The sequence below is a fragment of the Peromyscus eremicus genome, chromosome 15, assembly GCF_949786415.1.
Source record: "Peromyscus eremicus chromosome 15, PerEre_H2_v1, whole genome shotgun sequence".
In the NCBI taxonomy this organism is placed as follows: Eukaryota; Metazoa; Chordata; class Mammalia; order Rodentia; family Cricetidae; genus Peromyscus; species Peromyscus eremicus.
In genome coordinates, this window is record NC_081431.1 from 31,768,081 (window position 1) to 31,791,371 (window position 23,291).

Below are 23,291 nucleotides of genomic sequence, written 5' to 3' on the forward strand. Positions count from 1 at the left end.
GGATTCTATCTACAATCAATGAGGAGTTTGATTGCTAAATAGCTCTGTAGTTGGAACCATTTACATGTAGAAGGTGGATGGTTGTATAAAGGCATCAGTTTCTCTTGGTGTTGAGCTATTTCAAGGTTCATCAACCTTTCGTGACCTGGGTAAAATACTCAGAGCCATTGTATGTCAGAAACGCTTCAATTTTACTTAATTATATTTGGTTGGAGCAGTCTGCCTTAAGACTGCCATCAAAGTAAATCCCTTCACCCAAGTCATGTGACCTATATGGGCTCTTTGGCTTCCACAGGCAAGAATACTCACTCTCAAGCCTTTTCTGTGTGAAGGTACACAGAATAACATAGCCATTGTATCTTGGTATTTTCCAATAACTGCCTAAAATCCAAAAATAACATATCATGTTGATCAGCATATCCCATCTCTGTGCATCAAAGATGGAAATGAAATGCTGGTTGTCAAGGAAAATTTTTAAATGGCTTTAATATGTCTGATATCATAGAATAAAATTGTACTGATGTACATAGCAATAAATATTAAATTAATTTAACTACTACAGTATCTAAATCAGAATGGGAACTGCATTGTTATAAGTACATTGTGTGAAGGGGTTGAAGAATAGAGAGATGCATAGATTTGAACACTGCTTTTTGCATGGCTCAAAGAGGTATAAGGGGTATGTATACTGGGTAGGTCTACTTTATAACTCGGGCTAAAACTAGCCCTGTGCAGCTTTGCAGCCCTAAAATTCTGTGGCCCTAAGAATGAATCAAAGTGGGAGAAAGAAAGCAGATATTTAAGACAATGGGGCTGGAGAAATGGCTCAGCAGTTAAAAGCAAGTACTGATCTTGCAGAGGACCTGACTCAAGTTCCTAACACCCACATAGGCTAACTCACAACCTCTTGTAACTCCAGCTCCAGGAGATAGAGTGCCTTCTTCTAGACACTGCAGGCCTCTGCATTCACATGTGCACATATCCACGTACATAATTAAAAATAAAAATAATTTTTTAAATGAAGATGGTTTTGAGATATAATAATGATCCAGTAAACAACTTTTTAGGGCTTTGGTTAGTGGTGGCTGAGCACAATTCCTTAACCATAATCACCAAATCTCCGTACTTAGAAACAAAACAGAATTTTTCTTAGACATTGGGGGTCTTGAAAGCTGATGATTACCATGCTGAAAACAAAGGAAGTCATATGAGAGTTTGTCCTGTCACTTTAGTGCTCTGTCCCAGAAGGACATATGTTAACTTTGGTTTATAGTTATTTGAGCAGACCAACCATGTTTCCAACCAGCTACTGGGGGGCCATGCAGTGCAAGTCCATACTACTTCCTGAAGAGCATTATTGGCTACCAATCTGGCTTCTAAGGGTCTAGACCCTCTTGAATAACAGGCTAGAGAGCTTTCTTCCATCCCCTATCCTTAACTATGGCGAATTAACATCAAGCCCTAAAAGCAGCCAAAATGTAAACTATCAATGAAGACCAAAGGCCTCATTCATTCATAATTAGTACAAGTCTCTGGCCAATTACTGAAATGAAACAGTATAATAAAATGATCATGTTTATGCTCAGCCAGCAGTCCAATGTCCATTATGTATAATGTGTCCTCACCAGGGCCTAGGGGCTCCTTTAGTGCTCTCCACGTACACATTAATTAATTTAGTTTGCTTGAGTACATAACTTTTGGACAATAACATAATCCTAACTCTCAAGATGCTTCTGAGTTAAGGCCACATGTTTTTAGATATTCAAAGTTACATTTGATCTAACAGTAGTCTTAAAGGTTTACTTTATGGTAAAAATTCAGTCTTAAATCATTCAAGTACTATCATCTTCAGAGCTGCAGGAGGGTAGATGAACTAACAACTAACAGCTAGCAATGCTGGCTCCTTGCCAAGCATTTAATGCACCCACCATGAAGGTCAGAGCTGAGCCCCATAAATGAGCAGACTATTCGGTACTGTATAAGGTCCTCCAGAAGGGAGGTTAGAGGGTGTGCTGGAATAGTATTAAAACCGAAAGAAAAGATTCAGCCTGCCAAGAGCCTTTCACTGCCTCGGACTATCAGTATCTCTTGGAATTTTCTCTCAGTGCCTGTAGGATTCACTTCAATACTGGGAATCAATCAGCAATTATTATCGGGCAATGTATAACACTACCAATGCCACCATACACAGGAGTTTTCTATGCACATGTCCCTTTCACATAGATTACTGCATCCAAATTCCACGATAACTATTTGAAGTAGGCATTGTAGTGCTTATTTTAAATTGATGAAGCTGGAGCTGAGGAAAACCATACAATTTTTTCAAAGATTATTTTGATAATAGAGCTGGTGAAGACATTTGAACCCAGGACATAAGACTTCAAAGGCTGTGTTCTTTTTATATATCTGTCACGTGTTTCGCAAGTACCTGGGCAATCATCAACACTTAAAAGAACTTTAAATATTGTATTTAATAAGGTGAGTGATATATGCTTTTAGAAATAATAATTTTCTCTAAATGAGAAATGTACCAAAAGTCTTAGAAATGCTGTTTGATGTAGCAGCTATTAATGATTGTGATTTGATGCAGCAGCTCTTAATTTTATCCTTAGCCCCTTGAAGAGTGAAATGAAGGATGTCATTGTAAGTACCCCATTTAATTTATAGTTTGCAAACAGAAGGATGAGGTGGTATTTTGTTTGTTTGTTTGCTTTGGGGTTTGTTTTGGTTTGGTTTGGTTTGGTTTTTTGAGACAGGGTTTCTCTGTGTAGCTTTGGAGCCTTTCCTGGAACTCACTCTGTAGCCCAGGCTGGCCTTGAACTCACAGAGATCCGCCTACCTCTGCCTCCCGAGTGCTGGGATTAAAGGCATGTGCCACCACTCCCTGGCCCTGGATGAGTTTTAAGTACATATCACCAGGCATACCACTGTTGCAATTAATCAATTTAAAATACAAACAACAACTAACCTTGGGCTCCATTTTTTTTTTTTTTTTCGTAACACTCTTTATCTCTTAGACCAGGCTCATCCTGTGTGCTAGGAACTTCCAAACACTGGCTCACATAGACCATTTTGATTTTTGCCGGCTCTGGGATCCTAATTGTGCTGGTGCCATTGGAATGAGCAGCTACAGCTACTTAAAGAAACCTGATAAAAATCTCTGATTCCTCCTCTGGATGCAGTAGGTGGAGCCGGGGTCTTCCTGTTTTGTTATTGCACATCAGAGAAGAACCGTCTCAGCAGAACACAGCTCCCCCGGCCAGTGACCCCGAGGAACTGTGCTGCCATCCCTGGCTCCACAGTAAGGAACAGAGCTTGAGTCCTTGTCCCGGAGCATAAAGTCAGATCGCTAAGCTTCTGTGTTCACTGGTAAGTTCTCTGCAGAATAAATTATGGAGTCCTTCCCTCAGCAGCCTCGAGCATATCGTGAGTTAGTGGCTCAGAAGCTTTGTGTACCAAGTGTTGGTATTTTGTGCAAATGGAAAGAAGCAGCAAGCCAGTCTGGAAATTGGACTAACTTAGGGTTTACATGTCATCAATCATCTGTTACTGTGTTTGCGGCTTTATTCTGTGCATGGGATTAAAATTTCTTGATTTTTATATTATTTCTAGATCTTTTCTGCTAATCCTAAATCCGCAAGTATTAATATCAAGGGTTTGAGAGTCACTTCTATGCAGTTGAATTCCATATAGTTTACAGTTAGAAAAACTGAGTCTCGGTGTCTGATTTTTTTTTTCTTAGTGTCTGCTCTCTTAGGGAAATGGATAGAACTTGTAAGAGGCAGAATTTGCATTGTGCGGTAGTTGGGTCAGGATTAGGCATGAGGAAGTGAGTGGCTACTGTTAAGAGGATACAAATTCCAAAATGTAACTCTTGTTCCAACCCAGGTCTCAGCAGCTTCTGCTCTGGGTCATGCTCTCTGCTAGGCTATGGGGACTATGTCTGCTCTAGGTTAGGCTATGGGTGCCTTGACCCACTCCTAATCATCCATCGGAATCTACTACAACTGATAACACTTGAAATGACACAACCTATTTAGGGATATGCTCTTATTGGAAAGCCTGTGCCTGTCAGTATTCTGAGAAACTTGCACACATTAAAGAGGAATGTGTGGGTATCTGCCTGCGCGGATAAAGATAACAACTGCCGAGTAAACGCATAAGTGAGTCATACTGGTTAGCTGATCCAATGCTGAGATCAGTTAAGGGAAAATTTCCTGAAACAATCGATAAGGCCTCCAAGTCAATCTGAAACATACTCAAAAGGTAAGACTTTGCCTGGAGGTTCCCAGACTTCCTAGTTGGAGGTATGATTCCTGCAGCAGCAATTTCTTCACAGCAGCCCCAGGCCAAAGTCCCTCTTATTAAGTCCCTTTTATCAAGCCCAAACGACTCAGTACTTACGTTCTAACCACTGAAGTTGGTTGTATAAATAATAAAGAAATTAAAAGAAAATGGCATTTTTATTTCACTTTTTTATTAATTAAATTCATTTATTTTACATCCCGACCACAGTTCCCCCCTCCTCTCCTCTCATTCTCTCCCCCTACATGCCCCCAAATCCACTTTTCTGTTTCTATTCAGAAAGGGGCACTCTTAATCACACTCAGTAACAGATTTATGGGGCTGCTGAACACTGTATAAATTCTCGAAGCTTAGAATCAACTAAGACATTACCTCCTCATGTGTTGTTCCACCTCAATGTTGCCGTCTTTTATCATAGAAGCTACTGAATACCTGTTTTGCAAAACTGCATGAGGTATTATTGAATGGATCACAGCCCTGTCTCATGTTAAAACTGTGTGACATGCCCCAGACTCTGGGAGACTGCCAGAAGCTCAAGGCCACCTTGGGTTGCACTGTGAGTCCTTGCCAGTCAAAGCTATACTTATGAAACCTGTCTCAGAGAAAAAGAAAAGAAAATCTACCCACACCTGAGACAACTTAAAGAAGATTCAAACACTGAGTATTACTGTGCTCTCTGTGACATTCTTAAAAACTCAAGGCCCATCTGTGTTTTGGAATGAGACCCCCACACCCGAATGTTATCTCAATAATGGAGGTACACACTCAGTCTGTCCTCATTTAATTAATTATTTGTGTTTTCCTTCCGTGATGTAGAGGACATAGTACAAAATCCATAGGAAAACGCAGTAGCTTCTGACCTTGCTGTTAAACATTAGCGACTTTTGTGCAACCAACAGTGATTTCCCAACTCACTTAGAAATCTGATGAGGCTTGTTTTGTTATTTTTGTTAAATTCCTCTTCCCTCAGTAACACCAGCTTAGCAAGTTACAAACCTCTAATTTATGTGACTTATTTCTTCCATAGTCAGTTAACCCTGACAATGCTTTCTTCGTGATAATATTTCTTTTAAAACTTGCAACTAATAATTAGACAGTTTACTGAATATTCTAAAGAGTAATAATACTTTAAATGCTATTTTTGCATCAAAATGTAAAATAGCACTCAATAATCAGCAACATTAGTGTGCAATTTCCATTGATAAAATGTCTTACTGTGTTCCTAGTCACCCCACCAGTGATGGAATTACAGGCATGTGGCAACATACATATTTGACACCAGTCACTTTCCCTCAGGGCCTGATATACCCCAAGAGCTACTCTAAGTGCTGCTTGTACATTGACCAAGTGATTCGTACAGTACCTGAGGCCAGGTATATCTCTAGCTTCAGATTAGAGATGAGGAAATGGAAACACGGAAACATTAAATTATCTACCTCTACTGATAACTATCCAGCACTGAAATTCAAACCCAGGTCTCCAATTTGTAAGCTCCCCTAAACAAAGTCACCCAGAAAGTGTGCTGCTCAGAGGTGGCTGAGTAAGTCTGCCTCATGCTGGGTTACAGTGGCAGACTGGTGGAGGGAGGGGTTCCACAGATTGCATGATTGATAAAAAAAAGGGGGGGGTGGTTTTATAAGCCATCAATCTCTGACTCAGGATATTAACTTCCAATAAATATTTGCTCTGTTTTTTTTAATCAAAGAGCATGCAAAATAATGAATTCATTCATTCTACCCAATAAGAAATCAAGCCATTGCCAAATACTTATTCAACAACTATTATAGTGCAAGCATTATTCTGGGAACTGAGACACATACATCAAAGAAAATACCCTACTTTGGGGAAGCATAGCCTTGTGCAGAAAGAAGACCCACAGATGTGATCAACCAATCAATAATAGCATGTAGTATGCACTTGTGGGTGCATGCTGTAGTTTCCCTAGGAATAAAGAAAGAGTTGAGCTCACTATGTAGTCGGGAAAGCCACACATGCCTCATGGGACTATTGCTATCCCTGAGCTGCTCCCTGACTCTGGATCCCACTGCCTCAACTCCTCTGACTGCTAAAGTCCTTCCTAGTCATCCCTCCAAACCTAAGCAACTACCATTGCCCTCTGTCACATTCCTGCCACTCCAAGGTCAGCAGAACATCTCCTCTCTCCTGCTCTCACTACAATTTAAAGATAAAACATCTTGGTGCTTTACAAAACATTGAAATTCTTGCTTTTCAACTTTGACTTTCCCACTAAACCAATCACTACTCTAGACAAAGCTTCAATGAAAACCTAAAATACCAGTGTTACCAATGAAGAAGCCACTCAGTGGGTGGTTGATGCCTGAGTTAGTCAAAGAATGAACTGCAGAATCTAGTCTAGGATCCCTGAGGGCATCTGGTTCCATCCTCTACATCTCCTGCTTAGACTGTCTCCAAACCTTTGTCATCTAGACTTCACTTTGGTAAAGCCAATCTCAGAGCTTGAAATATTGGTAAGTGTTTATATTGAACTAGTTACCTTTTCTGTTGCATCCCTAGTCATGATTCTAATCCTTTTCTCTGTGAGGTAAGAGCAAATGTTTACGTTGTTGTGTCAATAGTTGTTAATAGTCACTATATGCCAGGTGGTGGTGGTGGCGGCGGCGGCGGCGGTGCACACCGTTTTAATCCCAGCACTCAAGAGGCAGAGGCAGGCAGATCTTTGTTGAGTTCAAGGACAGCCTGGTCCACAGAGAGAGTTCCAGGACAGCCAGGGCTACACAAAGAAACCCTGTCTAGAAAAACAAAAACAAAGAAACAAGAGTCACTATGCATGTGCTCTTTGGCAAAGTGAAGCTGGGATAGTTCAATTCCTTGTCTGAAGACTGCATTAGCTCACAGCATAGTCGGTCCTTGGCTTCTTCCCTCTAGCTCTATTAACAATAGAACAGATGTGTTCCTACTTCCTTCCACCAGCAAGGCTATAACTAAAACAACAATACACTGGGCAAGGAAACAGATCAGCTGGTCTCTGCGTCTGAGTGCACATTCTGGGCACTGAGGACGGGAGAGCCCTACTAACTAGCCTTTCTTCTTTCTCTGAGGCAGCCACACTCCCCTTGCTGAACTCCTCTCTAGTTTCAGTGAAGCCATAGGGAAATTACCTCCCCTCTTTCTTAACCCAGCTCTTATAAAGGACCCCTCGCCTTCCCAGAGCGTAAAACATGGCCAGCGTTGCTTCCAGCCACCCTGCTCACACTCCTCCTAGAGCCAGCATACTTCTGCACACGGCTTTCAACGTCAACGTTTGTATGCAACTCCCTCTTCTTTTCCCCCAGAGTCATTTTTTTATAAAAGTAGTTACTTTTCACTGGATGACTATTAAATCCCAACAAAAAAAACCAAAAACCATTATACCATGTGTCACAATGAAGAAACTGGAAGCCAGAGGTAGCAGTTTTTCCGTGTCACCAACCTGGTTCCTAATAGAACAGGGACCCAAAACGGACACACCTTAACATGGCCCCTAAGCTCCATCTCCCTCTCTAACTGCAGGGTCACAGCACCCCTCTGGCATCCAGGAAGATGGAAAAGATAAAATCGCCACTCTGCAGTATCTATTGTGGTCTAAAGCTTGCCTCTTCTGAGAGGATTCTTCTAGCACTTGCTAGAGAAAGTAACCAGTCCTACATAACATCTTTACAGACATATGAAAGGGGGGCCTTTTGATTCAAGAGACAATTCTGCATCAATTACACTGTATCCTCGGTACTTCCCTGGAAAGAGCACACAGCAGAAAACGAAACTGCCTCAGCCTAGGGGGCTGAACTGCTTCTCTTGGGTTTCCAGTCCTAAAAACACAAATGATGCATACCCAATTCTGTGGACAGTTCACATAGAAAACAAAAAAATAGAAAATGTATAGGAAAACTTCATCACTGAGGATTTCTTTGAGCTTGAGGAGTAGGGTTCCAGCTCATATGATAGAATGAATTTCTAGTATGCATGAAGCCAAGGACCACAAAAACAGGGTATGGTGGCATGCTCCCAGTGCCCAGGAGAGAGGGAGAGGAGGTGAAGGCAGGAAAATGAGGTGTTCAAAGTCACCCTTGGCTACATATAAATTTGAGGCAAACCTCGCTTTGTGAGACCCTGTCTCAAAAAAAATACATATATATATATATATATTTAAGATAAAATTACCTCAGAAACATATTAAGAAATGATACATAATATTTGATTTAGTGTATGCTGAGTGTATATGCTCTTGATCAGAAATTCAGAGAGATTACAGAAAAGAAGAAGCCAACTTTGGAAATAGGTTACATTATTGAGCATTTACTATGTGCCAGGACCTATTCCAGACACTTGTTAAGTCGTTTAATCCTCAGAAAACACTGCAAAGAAGCTACAAGATTTTCTCTGTTTACACAATGCCCAGAGAAACTAAATGATTCAGATCACACAATTTTAACTGACAGAGCTTATTGCTTACCCAACGTGCTATATTGCCAGTGTTCTTTTTATTATTATTATTATTATTAAGAAATTTTTTATTCATTTTATATACCAACCACAGATCCCCTCTCCTCCCTTCTCCCACCCCCACCCTTCCCCCCAATTCCCACCTCCTCCAAGGCAAGGCCTCCCATGGGGAGTCAGCAGAGCCTGATACACTAAGTTGAAGCAGGTCCAAGCCCCTCCCCCTGCACTAAGGCTGTGTAAGGTGTCCCACCATAGGCAGTGGGCTCCAAAAAGCCCGTTCATGCCCTAGGGATAGGTCCTGAACCCACTGCCAGGGGGCTCCTTAAGCAAATCAAGCTACGTAACTGTCCCACCTATGCAGAGGGCCTAGTCTAGTCCCATGGAGGCTCCACAGCTATTGGTCCACAGTTCATGAGTTCCCACTAGTTTGGTTTGGTTGTCTCTGTAGGTTTCCCCATCATGATCTTGATGCCCCTTGCTCATAGAATCCCTCTTCTCTCTCTTCAACTGGCCTCCTGGAGCTCGGCCTGGAGCCCAGCCATGGATCTCTGCATCTGCTTCCATCAGTTACTAGATGAAGGCTCTATGATGACAGGGTATTCACTGATCTGATTACCAGAGTAGGCCAGTTCAGGCACCCTCTCCGCTAGCAGTCTGAGGTGGGGTCATCCTTGTGGATTCCTGGGAACTCCCCTAGCACCTGGTTTCTCCCTATCCCCATGATGTCTCCCTCTATAATGGTATGTATCTCTTGCACTCTGTCCCTGCTCCAACTCGACCATCCTGTTCCCTTATGTTCTCATCCCCCATCCTTCACCTTCCATTGTCCCCGTTCTGCCCAATCTACCCATGGAGATCTCATCCATTTCCCCTTCCCAGGGTGATCCATGCGTCCCTCTTGGGGTTCTCCTTGTTAGCTAGCCTCTCTAGAGCTGCCCTCACAGTGTTCTTACAAGTTCATGCTGTTAACACATGGCCAGAAAATTCTCAAACCTGCACCAAGGCTGACTGTGCCGTGGGCTCCACAAAGGTGAATCCTATCCTGCCCTTCCACTCCAGCTCCTCCCTGCAGCCACCTCCTCTCTTCCATTGGTGACTAGTGATGAACTATACTCCAACAGCACTGTTGTGGCCTTGGCAGAATGCCAGGAGAGAGCCAAGCGGGGCCGTGCTGTGGCACCTGTGATGGCCACAAGTGTCTTGGATCCTAGTCCCAACCCCACCCTACCAGCTGCTGCGCAGTTTTCCGTGGTGTCCCCAAACCAAACGGAGTGTCAACGTTAATGTGATTTAAAAAAAAAAAAAAGAGTGGGTTTTACAAAGCCACCCTGTTCAGTCTGCTGCTCCAGCCTGCTCTGAGGTTGGAGCCGGGTGGATGGAGGCAAGCCAGTTCAGAATGCAAGACTCTGCCCACCAAAAGGGTCTGGTTTCAGCCACTCCGCCAGAAGCTGCAATTGCTTTAAAGACCATGAGCGAGTAAACTGGGCGCCAGCTCTGGCCAAGGGGTGGGGACATAATCCAGCGCAGGGGTTAACCCAATGACCTGTACATTTTCTTTCTCACATTCACACACCACAGATAGCCTACAGAGGACTCAAACTGAGAAAATCTCTTAATCTTCCAAATTCTTTTCCTGGTTTGTTGAGTAGCCAAGGTTTGGGTGGGGCTTTCGTGAATAAAACGCTCTCCTTCGTTTTCCCTCCAAACAAGGAACATGGGGAAGCGAGTCGCAATTGTGGGAGCTGGGGTCAGTGGCCTGGCCTCCATCAAGTGCTGCCTGGAGGAGGGGCTGGAGCCCACCTGCTTCGAGAGGAGCGATGACCTGGGAGGACTTTGGAGATTCACCGTAAGTAGGGGATTCACGTGCTTTTATCTGCCTATTGGAGAGTGGCTTGAAAAGACTGGAAATGTCTGCCGAGTAGAGACCATTCAGGAGGAACCCTGAAATTGTGAATGGTAAAAAGAGATACGGGCAGAGCCTACACTCTAGAGTCTAGAGGGAGGTGCCAGCCACCTTATAACTGTCTAGGGTGAAGAGGACGAAATGCCTCCAGAGAAGCCCACAAAGTGGAGAGGAAAAAGTAATGCCTGAGTCTGACCAGGAAAGCATAAGGCAGGAGTGGGGGACCAGGATGGGGGAGGGGTGAGTTGGGGGAGGTTGGGGTGGGGGGTCTGCACAGAACAGAGTCTGCAGAGAAACTGAGCTGCCTCTAGTCACATGGTTTCTGGGTTCCGCTTCAGCTGTGACACAGTGACACAGGTTCAGTGAAGCAGGAGTTCCATAACCGAGATCCCGCTGCCTGGACAAAGGTCGTCCACACCATGAACAAGCAGTAGAGAATGTGAGTCTGGGCAAAAGAGATGTTCGCTTCTGGACTCTCAGTGGGGTGCTAGTGTGAATGGGTCAATGGTCTGGAAAGCCCACCCTTGGCTGGCCTGGAGCCCTAGCGGGGTTCACAACAGCCCTGCTTTGGGCCAATGAAACCCCAAAGCCAAAAGAGAAAGTGTCCTTTGGGCTCCAGCATTCAGCCAGGGAAGCAGTTTGTTTTTTTTAAAACTCTCTGCAGCTTCAAGGCGAAAACATTTCCCACGAAATTTAGGCAAGCTGTCAAGAGCTGGGGAAAGGAGTGAGTGTCAGACAGCCTGGCCCGGGATCCCCTGAGAAACATTCCCCATTATAGAAGCCAGGAACTTGGAACTGAAATAAAGTAATTCTTTTCTAAGTCAGAGAGCAAAACTCCAGAGAAGCCAATGTTGCCTATTTACGCATAGTGGGCAGGCATGGCTCACATAAAAACACATCTGTCTTAAGATATGCCTGGCTACCAGACATGATCTTTGATGTATAGAAATTTTCCGAAGGGGTCAGACAAAGGAGCTCTCCCAACCCCATGATTTAAACTATATGTTCTGACAGGATAACAAACCCTCACGTGCTAAAACTCCTCTTCCAATTCATTGTAGGCATTACTGATTAAACAGTTGACATTTCCATGATGACTATCAGTATGCCAGATGAGTATCTCTTGATCAGTAAATGTTGAGAACTGACTTGAAAAAAAAAATGAAGGCCGGGCGGTGGTGGCGCACGCCTTTAATCCCAGCACTCGGGAGGCAGAGCCAGGCGGATCTCTGTGAGTTCGAGGCCAGCCTGGGCTACCAAGTGAGTTCCAGGAAAGGCACAAAGCTACACAGAGAAACCCTGTCTCGAAAAACCAAAAAAAAACCAAAAAAACAAAAAAAAAAAACTGTTCCATTAAATTCAGAGTTATTTGGCTAAGGTAAATTTCAGTCAAAACAAAAAGCAAGTCCAAAGATCAAAAGCTGTTGATCTTAGCCCTTGAGACACTAGACAAAAATGCTCAGGGAGGTCATGTAACTATTAGCCCTAAAATTCATTTACCTGAGAATCAGGAGATATTAGTCTCAATCTGGCTGTGCCCAACCGATGTGAGCAGATCAAACATCTGCTCAGAGAGCCCAGTGTGGGGATGCAAAAAGGAGAAGGATTCCCCCTGCTCTGGAGAGCCTCTAGCAGAAGACAGAAGGCGAATACTCTTGGAAGTCACAAACCATGCTGTAGGTGCTGAAATGAGGGCTCGGTCACAGCCACTGCTGGGAAACCAGAAAAGTTACAGAGAACGGACATCCCGTGGCGGGCGTCGGAGGAGTCCAGTAAACAGAAGAGAGCATGCTCAGAAAATAATAGGTTACTTGTTGGTGCGTGCAGTACACATAAGAGGAGTAATAGAAGGGAAATGAGTGGATGAATGTCTGGGCAACTCCCATAGCAATGCAGGAGAGCAAAATACAGGAAATTCTTTGCTGCTGCTGCTGTTATTGTTATATTTGAATATATGCATGACAAAAAGGCTCAAAGATGACGGTAGCTGAAGACTGGAAGTCCCTAGATGACAGGACGTGATTGAATATGCCAGTCCAAACTGAGACACCATCCTGACAGAAAAAGAAGGGAGTGGGATTGTAGGCACAAGAAAGGGGATTAGTCCAGGAAAGACAAAGAGGTAAGGTGTACTCTTCCCCACAGACTGGAGGAAGAGAGAGGGAACACGGGGGAGGGAGGGAGCACAAGGGAGGAAGTACAGAAGAGAGAGCACAGTCAGCCACGCTGAAGCAGAGAGGTGAGAAGATGAAGGTGCACTAGTATCAGAGGCCTTGGTTCTTACTCGAAAATACAGCAGTTGTGTGGGGTGAAGAGGGTGTAGGGGTGGGAAAGGGAACTAATTAGAAAACGAAGACAGTCATTTTTAAAAAAAGAATTATGTGGGAGAGGGCTGGGGGCGAGCTCAGAGGGTAAAGTGCTTGCTGCACAACCATGAAAACCTGGGTTTAGATTTCCAGCACCCATGGCAAAAGCTGGGTGTGGTGGCTCAAGCCTGCAATCCTAGGGTGCGGAGACAGAGACAGGAGGGTCTTGGTGGCTTGCTGGTCAGCCAGCCTGGCCAATCAGTGAGCTCTATGTTCAGTGAGCAGCCCTGTCTCAAAAAAAAAGATAGAGGAAGATACCGAACATCCAGCTATGTCCTCTACACGTGTAACACACACACACACACACACACACACACACACACACACACACACACAGGAAATGTGACAAACCGCAAGAAAAACAAAAAGACTAACAGGATTATCTAGCAGCTGCCAAGTTAAAATGGCACCCAGACACCAAGACATTTCATCTCTATGACTTCATTTATAAAATGAAACCAAGTTCGACAAACGGATTAATGCTAAATGGATTTCCAAGGGTTAGAATTAGGGAAATCTTCCCCATCATCATTTAGCATCTCTCTGTATATACAGCAGCCTGGAGGCACCGCTACGATACCTTGAAAGTCCCTGCACTAGGCAACCTTGAAGTTGTCTTCCAGCTCCAATACGCTATGAGTCCCCTGAGATATTCAGTCCCCCTCTTTCCCCAACACACACACGCACCACCCACTACCACCACCAACAGTAAAGATTAGCTCAAAAACATTTTGAGATTCAGAGAAGGTAAGGTACCCCCATTCAAAGCCAAAGGATTCAGACAGCTTCCATTTCCAAGTAGGAAGAGAGCACAAATGTTATAAAGATTATGAACTCATTCATTTAATTGGCCACCCCTAGGATCATGATTCTGGTCCTCCTAGCTATCACAGCAGACAAAGGTTGAGGTGAAAAGGTAAGGGCATCATAGACTGAGCCAGGAGTGGATGGAAATCACTAATAAAATGATTTTAAAAAGGCAACCCATTGGTAAAGACTACTTCTGACTGACTGCCTCTCAAGTGGATAGAGAGCATGTATAAGGAACACCTTTGTCATAGTGAGCCTCTCTGGCAGCTAAGGGAAGAGGAGAGGTTCACACCAGTGACACTACTGTCCCATGGTCTCAGTTATAAAATAATAGTTGGGGTTGTAACTCAGCTGCTAGAAGACAGGACACATGAAGCCCTGGGTTCAGTCCCCAGAGGTAGGGAGACTGGAAGGAAGGTCAAGGTCATCTTTAGCTACATAGTAAGGGGCCAGCCTGGGCTACTTGTCACCCTGTCTCTCAAAACAATAAAATAGTTGAAGGAAAGGAATTTGAGGGTTTGTCTTGCCACTAATAATAAATATTGCTTTTACAGAACTTGACTGTAAGAAGAGAACTTAGCAGGTAGTCTTTGAGTAAAACCACAGCAGCATTCTCTAGAGAGGATTAACAGTACTGGCTGACGAATACCCCATGACAGATTTCAGGGCTTAACCACCATCCAAAGGATGATACCTTCCTGTCTGTATATCAAGATCTTCACATACATCCTTTCATTTATTCAGCAAATATTTATTGATAGCCTACTACGAACTTTTCCTCTGTTTTTATTTTCAATAAGGGGAAAGGTGAAGCATAAAAATAGGTCATTCCTGTGAATCGTTGAGAAATTATTCCTCAGCTCTTGCTTCCTTAGACTTGGTTAACTTAATTTGCATAACCTTTTAAAAGGTATTTTCATGTATTACTGTGTGTGCAAGTGTCTGATGGTCAAAGCATACCTTTGTGGAATCACCTTTACATGGGTTCTGGGGAACAGACTCAGGTCACCAAGCTTGTGTGGTCACATCTCACTGGCCCCTACAACCTTCTTTAAAAGTCTTAATTCTAAAACTTCATTAGTCTTGGTGGGTTTCATTTTATTCATGTATTCTAATAACATTTATTGAATTCCTGTTATCCATATTGGAGTACACTAGACAAACCTCTCCCCTCACTGAGCTTAGATTCTTGGACTACAACAGATTTCCTCAAAGGTTTCTACAGCTCTCCACAGACCCAAGAGCTGGTCCCTGTCCTTCAGGGAGAGTGACTGTCACCAGGAAGGAGTGTGGGAAATGGTGACGCATTCTCTCTCTCACTGCTACATCTCAGTTGTTAGAAATCTTATTACCATCTTTTTTCCTTTTTTATGATATAATTAAAGTTTAATTAAAATTTTAGTAAATATTATAAAATAAAGGTACATTGTATAGAATTCTCAAAGAATTAATAAAAATATCATTTCAAAAGAATTTATATTTTTACTTCATACTTTGTGGGGGTTTTCTCATTTTCATTGTACTTTAAGTATTTAACACAATACGTTTTGATCATATTCACCCCCCTCCCCCAGCTCCTTCCAGATCTACTCCCCCTGTCCTACCAACCCTTATGTCCCCACCCCCCTTTTTTTAACAGTCAGGTCCAATTTGTGCTTCCCATATACTCTTGAATGTATGGCCTTCTACCAGACTGTGGTCAACCTACCAGCAGTATACCTTTAATGAAAACTGACTCTCCCTCCCCCAGTAGCTCCCCTCCTAGGGATTGGACTTCCTGTCCACCTTTCTTTTCCATGCTGGGACGTTTCCGGCTTGAGCTAGAGTAGGATCTGTACATGTTGTCACAACACCTGTGAATTCACAAATGTATCTGCCTTTTTGTGTCCTGAAAACACTACCCCTGGCTTTTACAATATTTCTACCCTTTCTTCTACAATGATCCCTGAGAACGGGGAGTTGGGGGGGGGGATACAGATGCACCACTGAGGAGTGAACATTCTTCGGTCTCTAGAACTCGTTCTTGGCTCTATAAGGTACAAGATATGGGTTTCATCTTGTGTAGTGGGATTTAAACCCAATCAGAAAGTAGTAGTTACTGCCATGATGTATGTACCACTATTGCAAGAACAGTGAGCTTGTCTTGCTAGTTCAGTCATTGTAGTAACTCACAGCGTTCACGGTTGGGTAAGACTGATGATTTCTTCTCTTCTCCAATAGCGTGCATAGTACCTTCTAGCACTCTGAAAGCTAGCCTGCATGGATGAATCTCCTAGGCCAATACCAGTTTGATTTCTCCATGTTCTGTGGCTCAACTATGGGGTGTCTCCAGCAATAGTGTCTTTACTATCAAGTCCGGAGGGGATAAAAGAGGACTGGCAATGGCCTCTAATGTTTGTGGGTCTGTGGGTCCACAAAGGCAAAAAACTTCAAAAGAGATAACCCACTTCTGGCACTGGGATTTTTATTTGTAAGCCTATAATGTCTAGTAGGGGCATTGTCCTCTCATTATAGGGTAACTATTCTTATTTGTTTATATGTACATATTTTAGGAAGCTTTTACAGTAGTAGGTTCCTGCTTTTTTGAAAGGCCTTTAAAGCTAGCCATCCCTCCCTGTATTTCCACCTCTACCTTTCCTACACAGTCACTACCCCAATTTAGCCCAGCCTGTTCCATTATTCCCCTTTAGCCCTTTATACCATCGCACTCTATTTACCCTCTCTTGAAAACCATACCACCACAGTCCCTTACTAATTTCATGATCTTTATGGATATTCCAAATGAAATACATATATCTGAAGATTAAAAGCCAATATCCAAAAATGAGAGGAGGAAAAAATGTGACATATGTCTTTCTGAGACTGGGTTACCTCACTCAGAATAAGTGTTTCCAGCTCCATCCATTTCCCTGTGAATGCCATACTTTGGTTTCGGAGCTGAATTCCATTGTGTAAATGTATCACATTTTCATTTTCCGTTCGTCAGTTGATTGACATCTAGTCCACCTCCACTTCCTGGCTGTTATGACTAGAGCATCAGAGAACGTAGATGACTGGGATCCTTTGGGTATATGCCCATTGATTTCCATAGTTTCTGCACCAATTGGCATGGCTACCAACAATCAGTAGGCATCCCTCTTTTCACCACGTACGTACGTACCAACACTTTTTGTATTTGTTTTACTTTTGTTTTTAATCTTAGCCATTTTGACCGGGGTAAGATGAAATCTCAAAGTTGTTTTAATTTTCATGGCCCTGATGCCTAAGGATGTTGACCATTTTTAAAAATGTTCCTCAGATATTTGTGTTTACCCTTTTGTGAATTCTCTGTTTAATTCTTGCCCCATTTTTTTGCTTTTTTATTATATTTTTATTATTTAAAGCAACTTTTAGATTTAAATATATTTTAATCATATTCTTCCCCCTCCCCTGGGTCCTTCCAGATACTCTCCCCACCTACCCACCCAATTTTAAGTTCTTTCTCAGAATGAGAAAGAAAAGACCTTTGACCCACAGCTCTTTGGTTGCCAGCCGCTCTCCTGAGCTGTCCCCCTGACATCACAGCTAATAGTTAACGTTAATGAGAAGCTCAGCAGAGCTGTTTCAAGTAGCTTGCCATGTCCATTTAGCCCAGGGGGTGCATACCGTTGTTCCTCCACGCAGGCGGGGAAACTGGGACTGAGAGAAGCTGGGAAAGTTCCAAAGAGCAGACAGTAAAAATAAAGAGCTTCAGTGTGAACCTGGGCTGTCTGCCCCTGTGCTATGGAGACATGCCTTGCAGTTCTAGTCGGTTTCACAGTTCAAAGGTCAGGCAAACCCTGAGTTGTGCAGGGTCCCACCAAGCACCCTGATCCCACTGTGCTGCAGAACCAAAGTGGACCAGAAGCCCCAAACCCTCCCTCCGGTTTATTCTCTTCTCTTGTCCCTTTCTCCAAAGCCCCTCTCTCTTTAATCCCTTTCATTCATTTTTTTTTCACTGCATGAGGACTAAACTGCTCCCCTAGATGACCCCATCAGTTCTCAGCAGGCATATACTCCCACACTGCGTGCCAGGGCAAATAGCTGAGGCACCCAGGAGTGTCTGCAGCTGGCAGGGAGGGATCCTCTGGAGACAGATCCAGAGGGTCTGGGAATCACCGGAGCAGACTGGGGCATCACTGAGGCAAATGCTGGTCCGGGACTCACAAATAGCACTGAGTGGTAACATGGACCCATGCTCACTACACATGTGCTCAGTACTCAAGCCCTGGTATTTACGCAAGAGAAGCAATTGGTGGGAGAAAAGAGAGAAAAGAACAGAGTTCGCTGTGGGTTTGACCCTAAGGGCTAAGCGTTCTCTCTGCGGCTAACATCTGTAACACATTATTTCACAACAGGCTTCGGTGTTTCCTGGAAGCTCTTTTTCTGCGTTTCCAAGCATTTTCTAAGTTTTGCAAAATAGAGGGCTTCTCCACTCCCACCCTCTTTTTTATTAGTTTGTTCAGTTGCTGTAAGAGTTCATGAAATACAGGGTAGCTTGGCTTATTTAGTTCCAGCGGGCTCTCATTACTCCCTGGTGTGTGTGTGTGTGTGTGTGTGTGTGTGTGTGTGTGTGTGTGTGTGATTTATCTTTACTGAAATTTGTCTGTACTAGCAATAATACAGTTGTGAAGTTCCTGGAAGCCATAGAAACTTGAGAGAATTTGGACCCTATACGAACTGATCTCCAAATGTTTACAATCATTTTTTTCTTCTGACAGCGCAGCTTCTTCTCTAGGTAGTTGGTTCTCGCTCATCAGGACTTTAGCTCTTCATAGCTACATTCTTATTCCTATAGCTCAGAGGGAAGCTCATTGCTGTTTGGAGCAAATCAAACCCACTTTATAGTTAGTGCCCATGCTCCCCTGAAGCTTGAAGGGTCTCCCTACACTCTGCCACGCACACATAGCACCTCAAATGTAGCTGGGATGAGGAAAGAACTGAATTTTTATTTCACTTACTTTCAGTTCTAAATTCAATTAGTTATGGTAGAATTTCTAAGCATATTTTGTCAACTTAGATATGTGAATCCAGTTTCCTTTTCTCCATAGCCCAGCTCTTCCTCACCTCTCTCATTCATTTTCCCCTCTTCATGAAAACAAAACTTTTCTCCTAAATGGTCCCATCAATTCTCAGAAAGCATGGGATCTCACAGAGTATCCAGGCAACTGGATGAGACAATACTAAGGAAATTTAACATATATAGATAGATGATAGATAGAAAGAAAGAAGGTGGGCTGGAGAGATGGCTCAGAGGTTAAGAGCACTGACTGCTCTTCCAGAGGTCCTGAGTTCAATTCCCAGCAACCACATGGTGGCTCAAAACCATCTGTAATGAGATCTGGTGCCCTCTTCTGGCCTGCAGGGATACATGCAAGCAGAGCACTATATACATAATAAATAAATAAATCTTTAAAAAAAACAAAAGAGAAATAAAAAAAAGAGAGAGAAAGAAAGAAAGAAGGTAGGAAAGGCAGAGATAATTTTTGAAAGCTTAATATGGAAAATAAAGCAAACTATATTAATAATTTTAAGTTGGTTATATGCTGAAATATTTATATATATTTAATTAGGTGAAGTATATTTTTAATAACCTTCACTTGTCTTTTAATATATGGCTACTCAAAAGAAGTTGTAAATACAGCTTCTATCACATTTCTATTGGGTAATGCTGTTGTAATGTTTTGTTACTCAAATATGGCCCATGGCATATTTTGACTTTTAAAGTATAAGAAAAATAAACTTTTAAGAAAATGTAAGTAAAAAAACTGTGCAACATATAATCATTTCTATTGAGTTAGAGATTATAAAATTAATTTCAGTAAATGCCATTAAACAAAACGATTACAGAAAAAGACATATTTTTATTTGAAAGTGTACACATAGGCAGTAGTCACTGCTATACTTATAACTTTTAGTTGAAGAAAGTACTTTGTGTAAAATAACAGTTCTCCATCTTAAATAACTATAGCTATGCTTTGATTATATGATGCTGCATTAATGTCTAAGGGTGTTTTGTTTTGTTTTGTTTTGTTTGTGGTACTAAGGATGGAACCCAGGGCCTTACGCATGATAGACAAATGCTCTCACACTGATATACCCCAACCCAATATCCAAGGGTTTTGCTGTGATAGTTAAGCTAGCTTCTTGCTTATCAATGTACCTAGTTTGGATTCCATGGATGATAATATCCTGCTTATGAGGATAAAGTAAATACAGACTATTCATAAGTATAGTCATAACATTCATAACATTCATAAGAATGCTTAGAAGCATTCTAAGAAGAGAAATAAATGTCACAAAGGTATGTTGGCTGAAATGGAAGATTTTAAAGCTATATCAGTTCAAAGTATTCTGTTTAAAAACTGCTATCCAAAGTGAAGCAAAGGGTGATAGATTTTAAAATATAATTACATCGCTTTCCCCTTCTCTCTTCTCTCTCCAGCCCTTCCCATGTCCTCCCTCACTCCCTCTCAAATTGATAGCCTTTTTTATTATTGCTACATATATATAATATAAATACATAAGTATGTAAGTACAACCTGTCGAGTCTATTTAGTGTGGTTTACCACTTTGTATTGGATAACCAATTAAGAGTCTTATCCCTGGGAGAGGCTAATTCTTTCTCTCTCAGCAGTCATCAGTGGCCAGTAGTTCTTTGTCTGGGGTGTGACACCCTGAGATTTCTCCCTTCTGCATTAGCAGATCTATAGATATTATTGTCCAGGTCTTGTTTTAGGCAGCTAAAGTGAAGCCATCTGATGTGAGATCACATACCAACTTACAATCTACTCATATAAATTGATATGGACCAGTCCCACTAATTTAAACCAGTAACATTAACTTTTAATCATATTTAATTATGTTCTCTATGATTGCTATGCATTTTGTTCATACCTAGATTCATATGCTGGGAACAGAGTAAGCCTATCCATATGAAAGGTTTATGTTCATGTTTCCACTTACTCATACAAATAAAATAACTTATTTTTCTGTAAAAAGAAAATGTGTGTGTGATTACAAATCATGTTATAATACTAAGGACTTTCCCTTTGAAATCAACAGTCCTCCATAATACTACCCACAAGACAGAGGCAACATATAGTCAAAGAATTACTAAACATATTCCTCAATACTGCAGGAGTTGTGTGCTATATTACTGATACTAACTACTTGAGTCCAAACTGAGGGTGGAAATTGATTAGGGCCATGCACACAGTTGTCCAGTCTTGAATCACTAACCTTCTGTCTTCCTAACTCAAATTCTCTCATAATCCCATGCCATTTGTCTTTCCGCCATCCTACAAGTGCTAACTCTCTCAGTCCCAATGTCATTATCTCTGTTCAGGTCCTCATTAGCAATCAAGAAGATTTGTGTCTTAGGTTCTTACCTGGATTCCTTCATCATCATCCTCACACTCTCTAACCTCTGATACATCTTTAATAGAACCAAAACTATATTTTCAAAGTTTAATGTGAATCATTTCTATTTTGCCATGAACTTCCTATAAAAATCCAAAAGCCTTAGTTTTTTATGCAAAACCTTCATAATTCAAATTCTGTTCCTCCATATTGTTCCAAGAGTAATCCATGAAGCTAAGGTACCCAGCAATTCTTCTTTATCCAAGCCTGTGTCCAGGCTTTTGCCTGTGTGTTTCTATATTCTCTCGAACTTTGCTGTGATGCTGCACCAAATATGAGTTCCTCTCAGATTTATTTGGTGCTATGTCATGACTGAAATAATGGTTGTGGTCAAGCAGTTTACACTGGGTCCAATGTCCATCATTTCCCAAATGCAAATCCTATTTTAAAAGTAACGGGTAGCATATATTATCTTAAACTCAACCAATGTTTGAAATTTCAAGAGTGTTAACATCCACTCTGTGTGTGTGTGTGTGTGTGTGTGTGTGTGAGAGAGAGAGAGAGAGAGAGAGAGAGAGAGAGAGAGAGAGAGAGAGAGAGAGTGCATGCATGCATGCATGCTCATGAGTGTGTACTGTTTACACAGGAACATGTTGAAGAAGGAAGAGCCAGTCTTTACAAGTCTGTGGTTTCTAACAGTAGCAAGGAGATGTCTTGTTATGCAGATTTTCCATTCCCAGAAGACTACCCAAACTTTGTGCCAAATTCTCTATTCCTGGAATATCTCAAACTGTATGCAAGCCGGTTCAACCTTCTGAAATGCATTCAGTTCAAGGTAAGATGAACACAATTGGCAGTCGGGAAGCTTTCTTTTACTTCTCTCCTATCACCTCTCTATAGCACAGCCATGAGCTCTGTAGATGAGCTACTGAACTGGTAAGAGCAATGAGACCTTTGCACAAGACAGAATTGCTAATACAAATGTAGATGCCCAACAGGCATTTTGAGTATTATAAAGCAAACAATAATGTCAGCAGGAAGGACTTAAGAAACCCAACTTCTCTGAATGTTTTTAAAAAAGAAAGACGGCCCACCGGGAGAATGCCTTTAATCCCAACACTCGGGAGGCAGAGCCAGGCAAATCTCTATGAGTTTGAGGCCAGCCTGGGCTACCAAGTGAGTTCAAGGAAAGGCTCAAAGCTACACAGAGAAACCCTGTCTCGAAAAAAAAAAAAAGAAAGAAAGAAAGAAAGACGGCAAATCCTCTTGGCTAGTGAGCAATTTTTACTTTGAAGTTTTACCTGTATTAATTTTTTTATAACATCTTGGGATTAGAAGTAGAGTACATGCCACATAAGAAGACCTGGGTTTACTCCCAGCACATAATCAATAAATCAAAACTTAATACTCATTTGCATATGTGTATTTAATAAAAACAAAAAAAAACAGATTATTTGAACCTTGGAATAGTCCCAAATAATTCAGGCCATAAGGGTAACAGTCAGTTTCTAGATGTGGGTAAATTTCAATAGTGTTTTCTCTAAGACTTTTTATGAGCTAAGATAACTATGATCAAATTTTTATTTTCAATGATATATAATCCTTGCCTCTGTTAAAGAAACTATTGTTAAACAAAGTTCTCTGTAAAAAAACAAGGTTTCACAACAGAAAGAATAATTTTCAAGCCTCATCAGAAGCATGGGTTATAAGATTGGGGCTTGGAATAGAGTGCTTTCCTAGCAGGCCACATTTGATCCTCAGAACACAATGAATCAAAACTTGATATTCATTTGCATATAGTAGTTCAATAAAAACAAACAAAAAAAATAGATTATTTGAACTGTGAACTACTCCTAATGTTCTATCATTGACAAAGAGAATTCTAGTGAATCATTCAATGTCTTTGGTTTTCACTTTTTCAAACTTAAAAGCTTTCTATCTAATACATCATGTTTGATTTGATAGCCTAACTAGAATTCTAGGGTTCTGTTCATGAAGTATGCTTTGTATCTGTCCCAGACCTTTTGAAATGTCCACTAGTGTATTAGCCAGCCCTGAAAACAAAC

At 41.9% G+C, this 23,291-nt stretch overlaps 1 protein-coding gene across 2 annotated transcripts in view; it reads left to right on the top strand.

Moving 5' to 3' along the window:
• The first annotated feature begins 3,113 nt into the window (after positions 1–3,113).
• Positions 3,114–23,291, top strand: part of Fmo1 (flavin containing dimethylaniline monoxygenase 1) — a 31,752-nt gene continuing 11,574 nt past the window's right edge. The window contains exons 1-3 of one of the 2 annotated variants that reach the window (XM_059280829.1): positions 3,114–3,369; positions 10,477–10,612; positions 21,872–22,060. In XM_059280829.1, coding sequence (XP_059136812.1) covers positions 10,481–10,612; positions 21,872–22,060 — 321 coding nt within the window. In that variant the 5' untranslated portion in view covers positions 3,114–3,369; positions 10,477–10,480. Of the gene's footprint in view, positions 3,370–10,212; positions 10,613–21,871; positions 22,061–23,291 lie in introns of those variants that run through there. The other variant, XM_059280828.1, reaches the window with a different exon arrangement.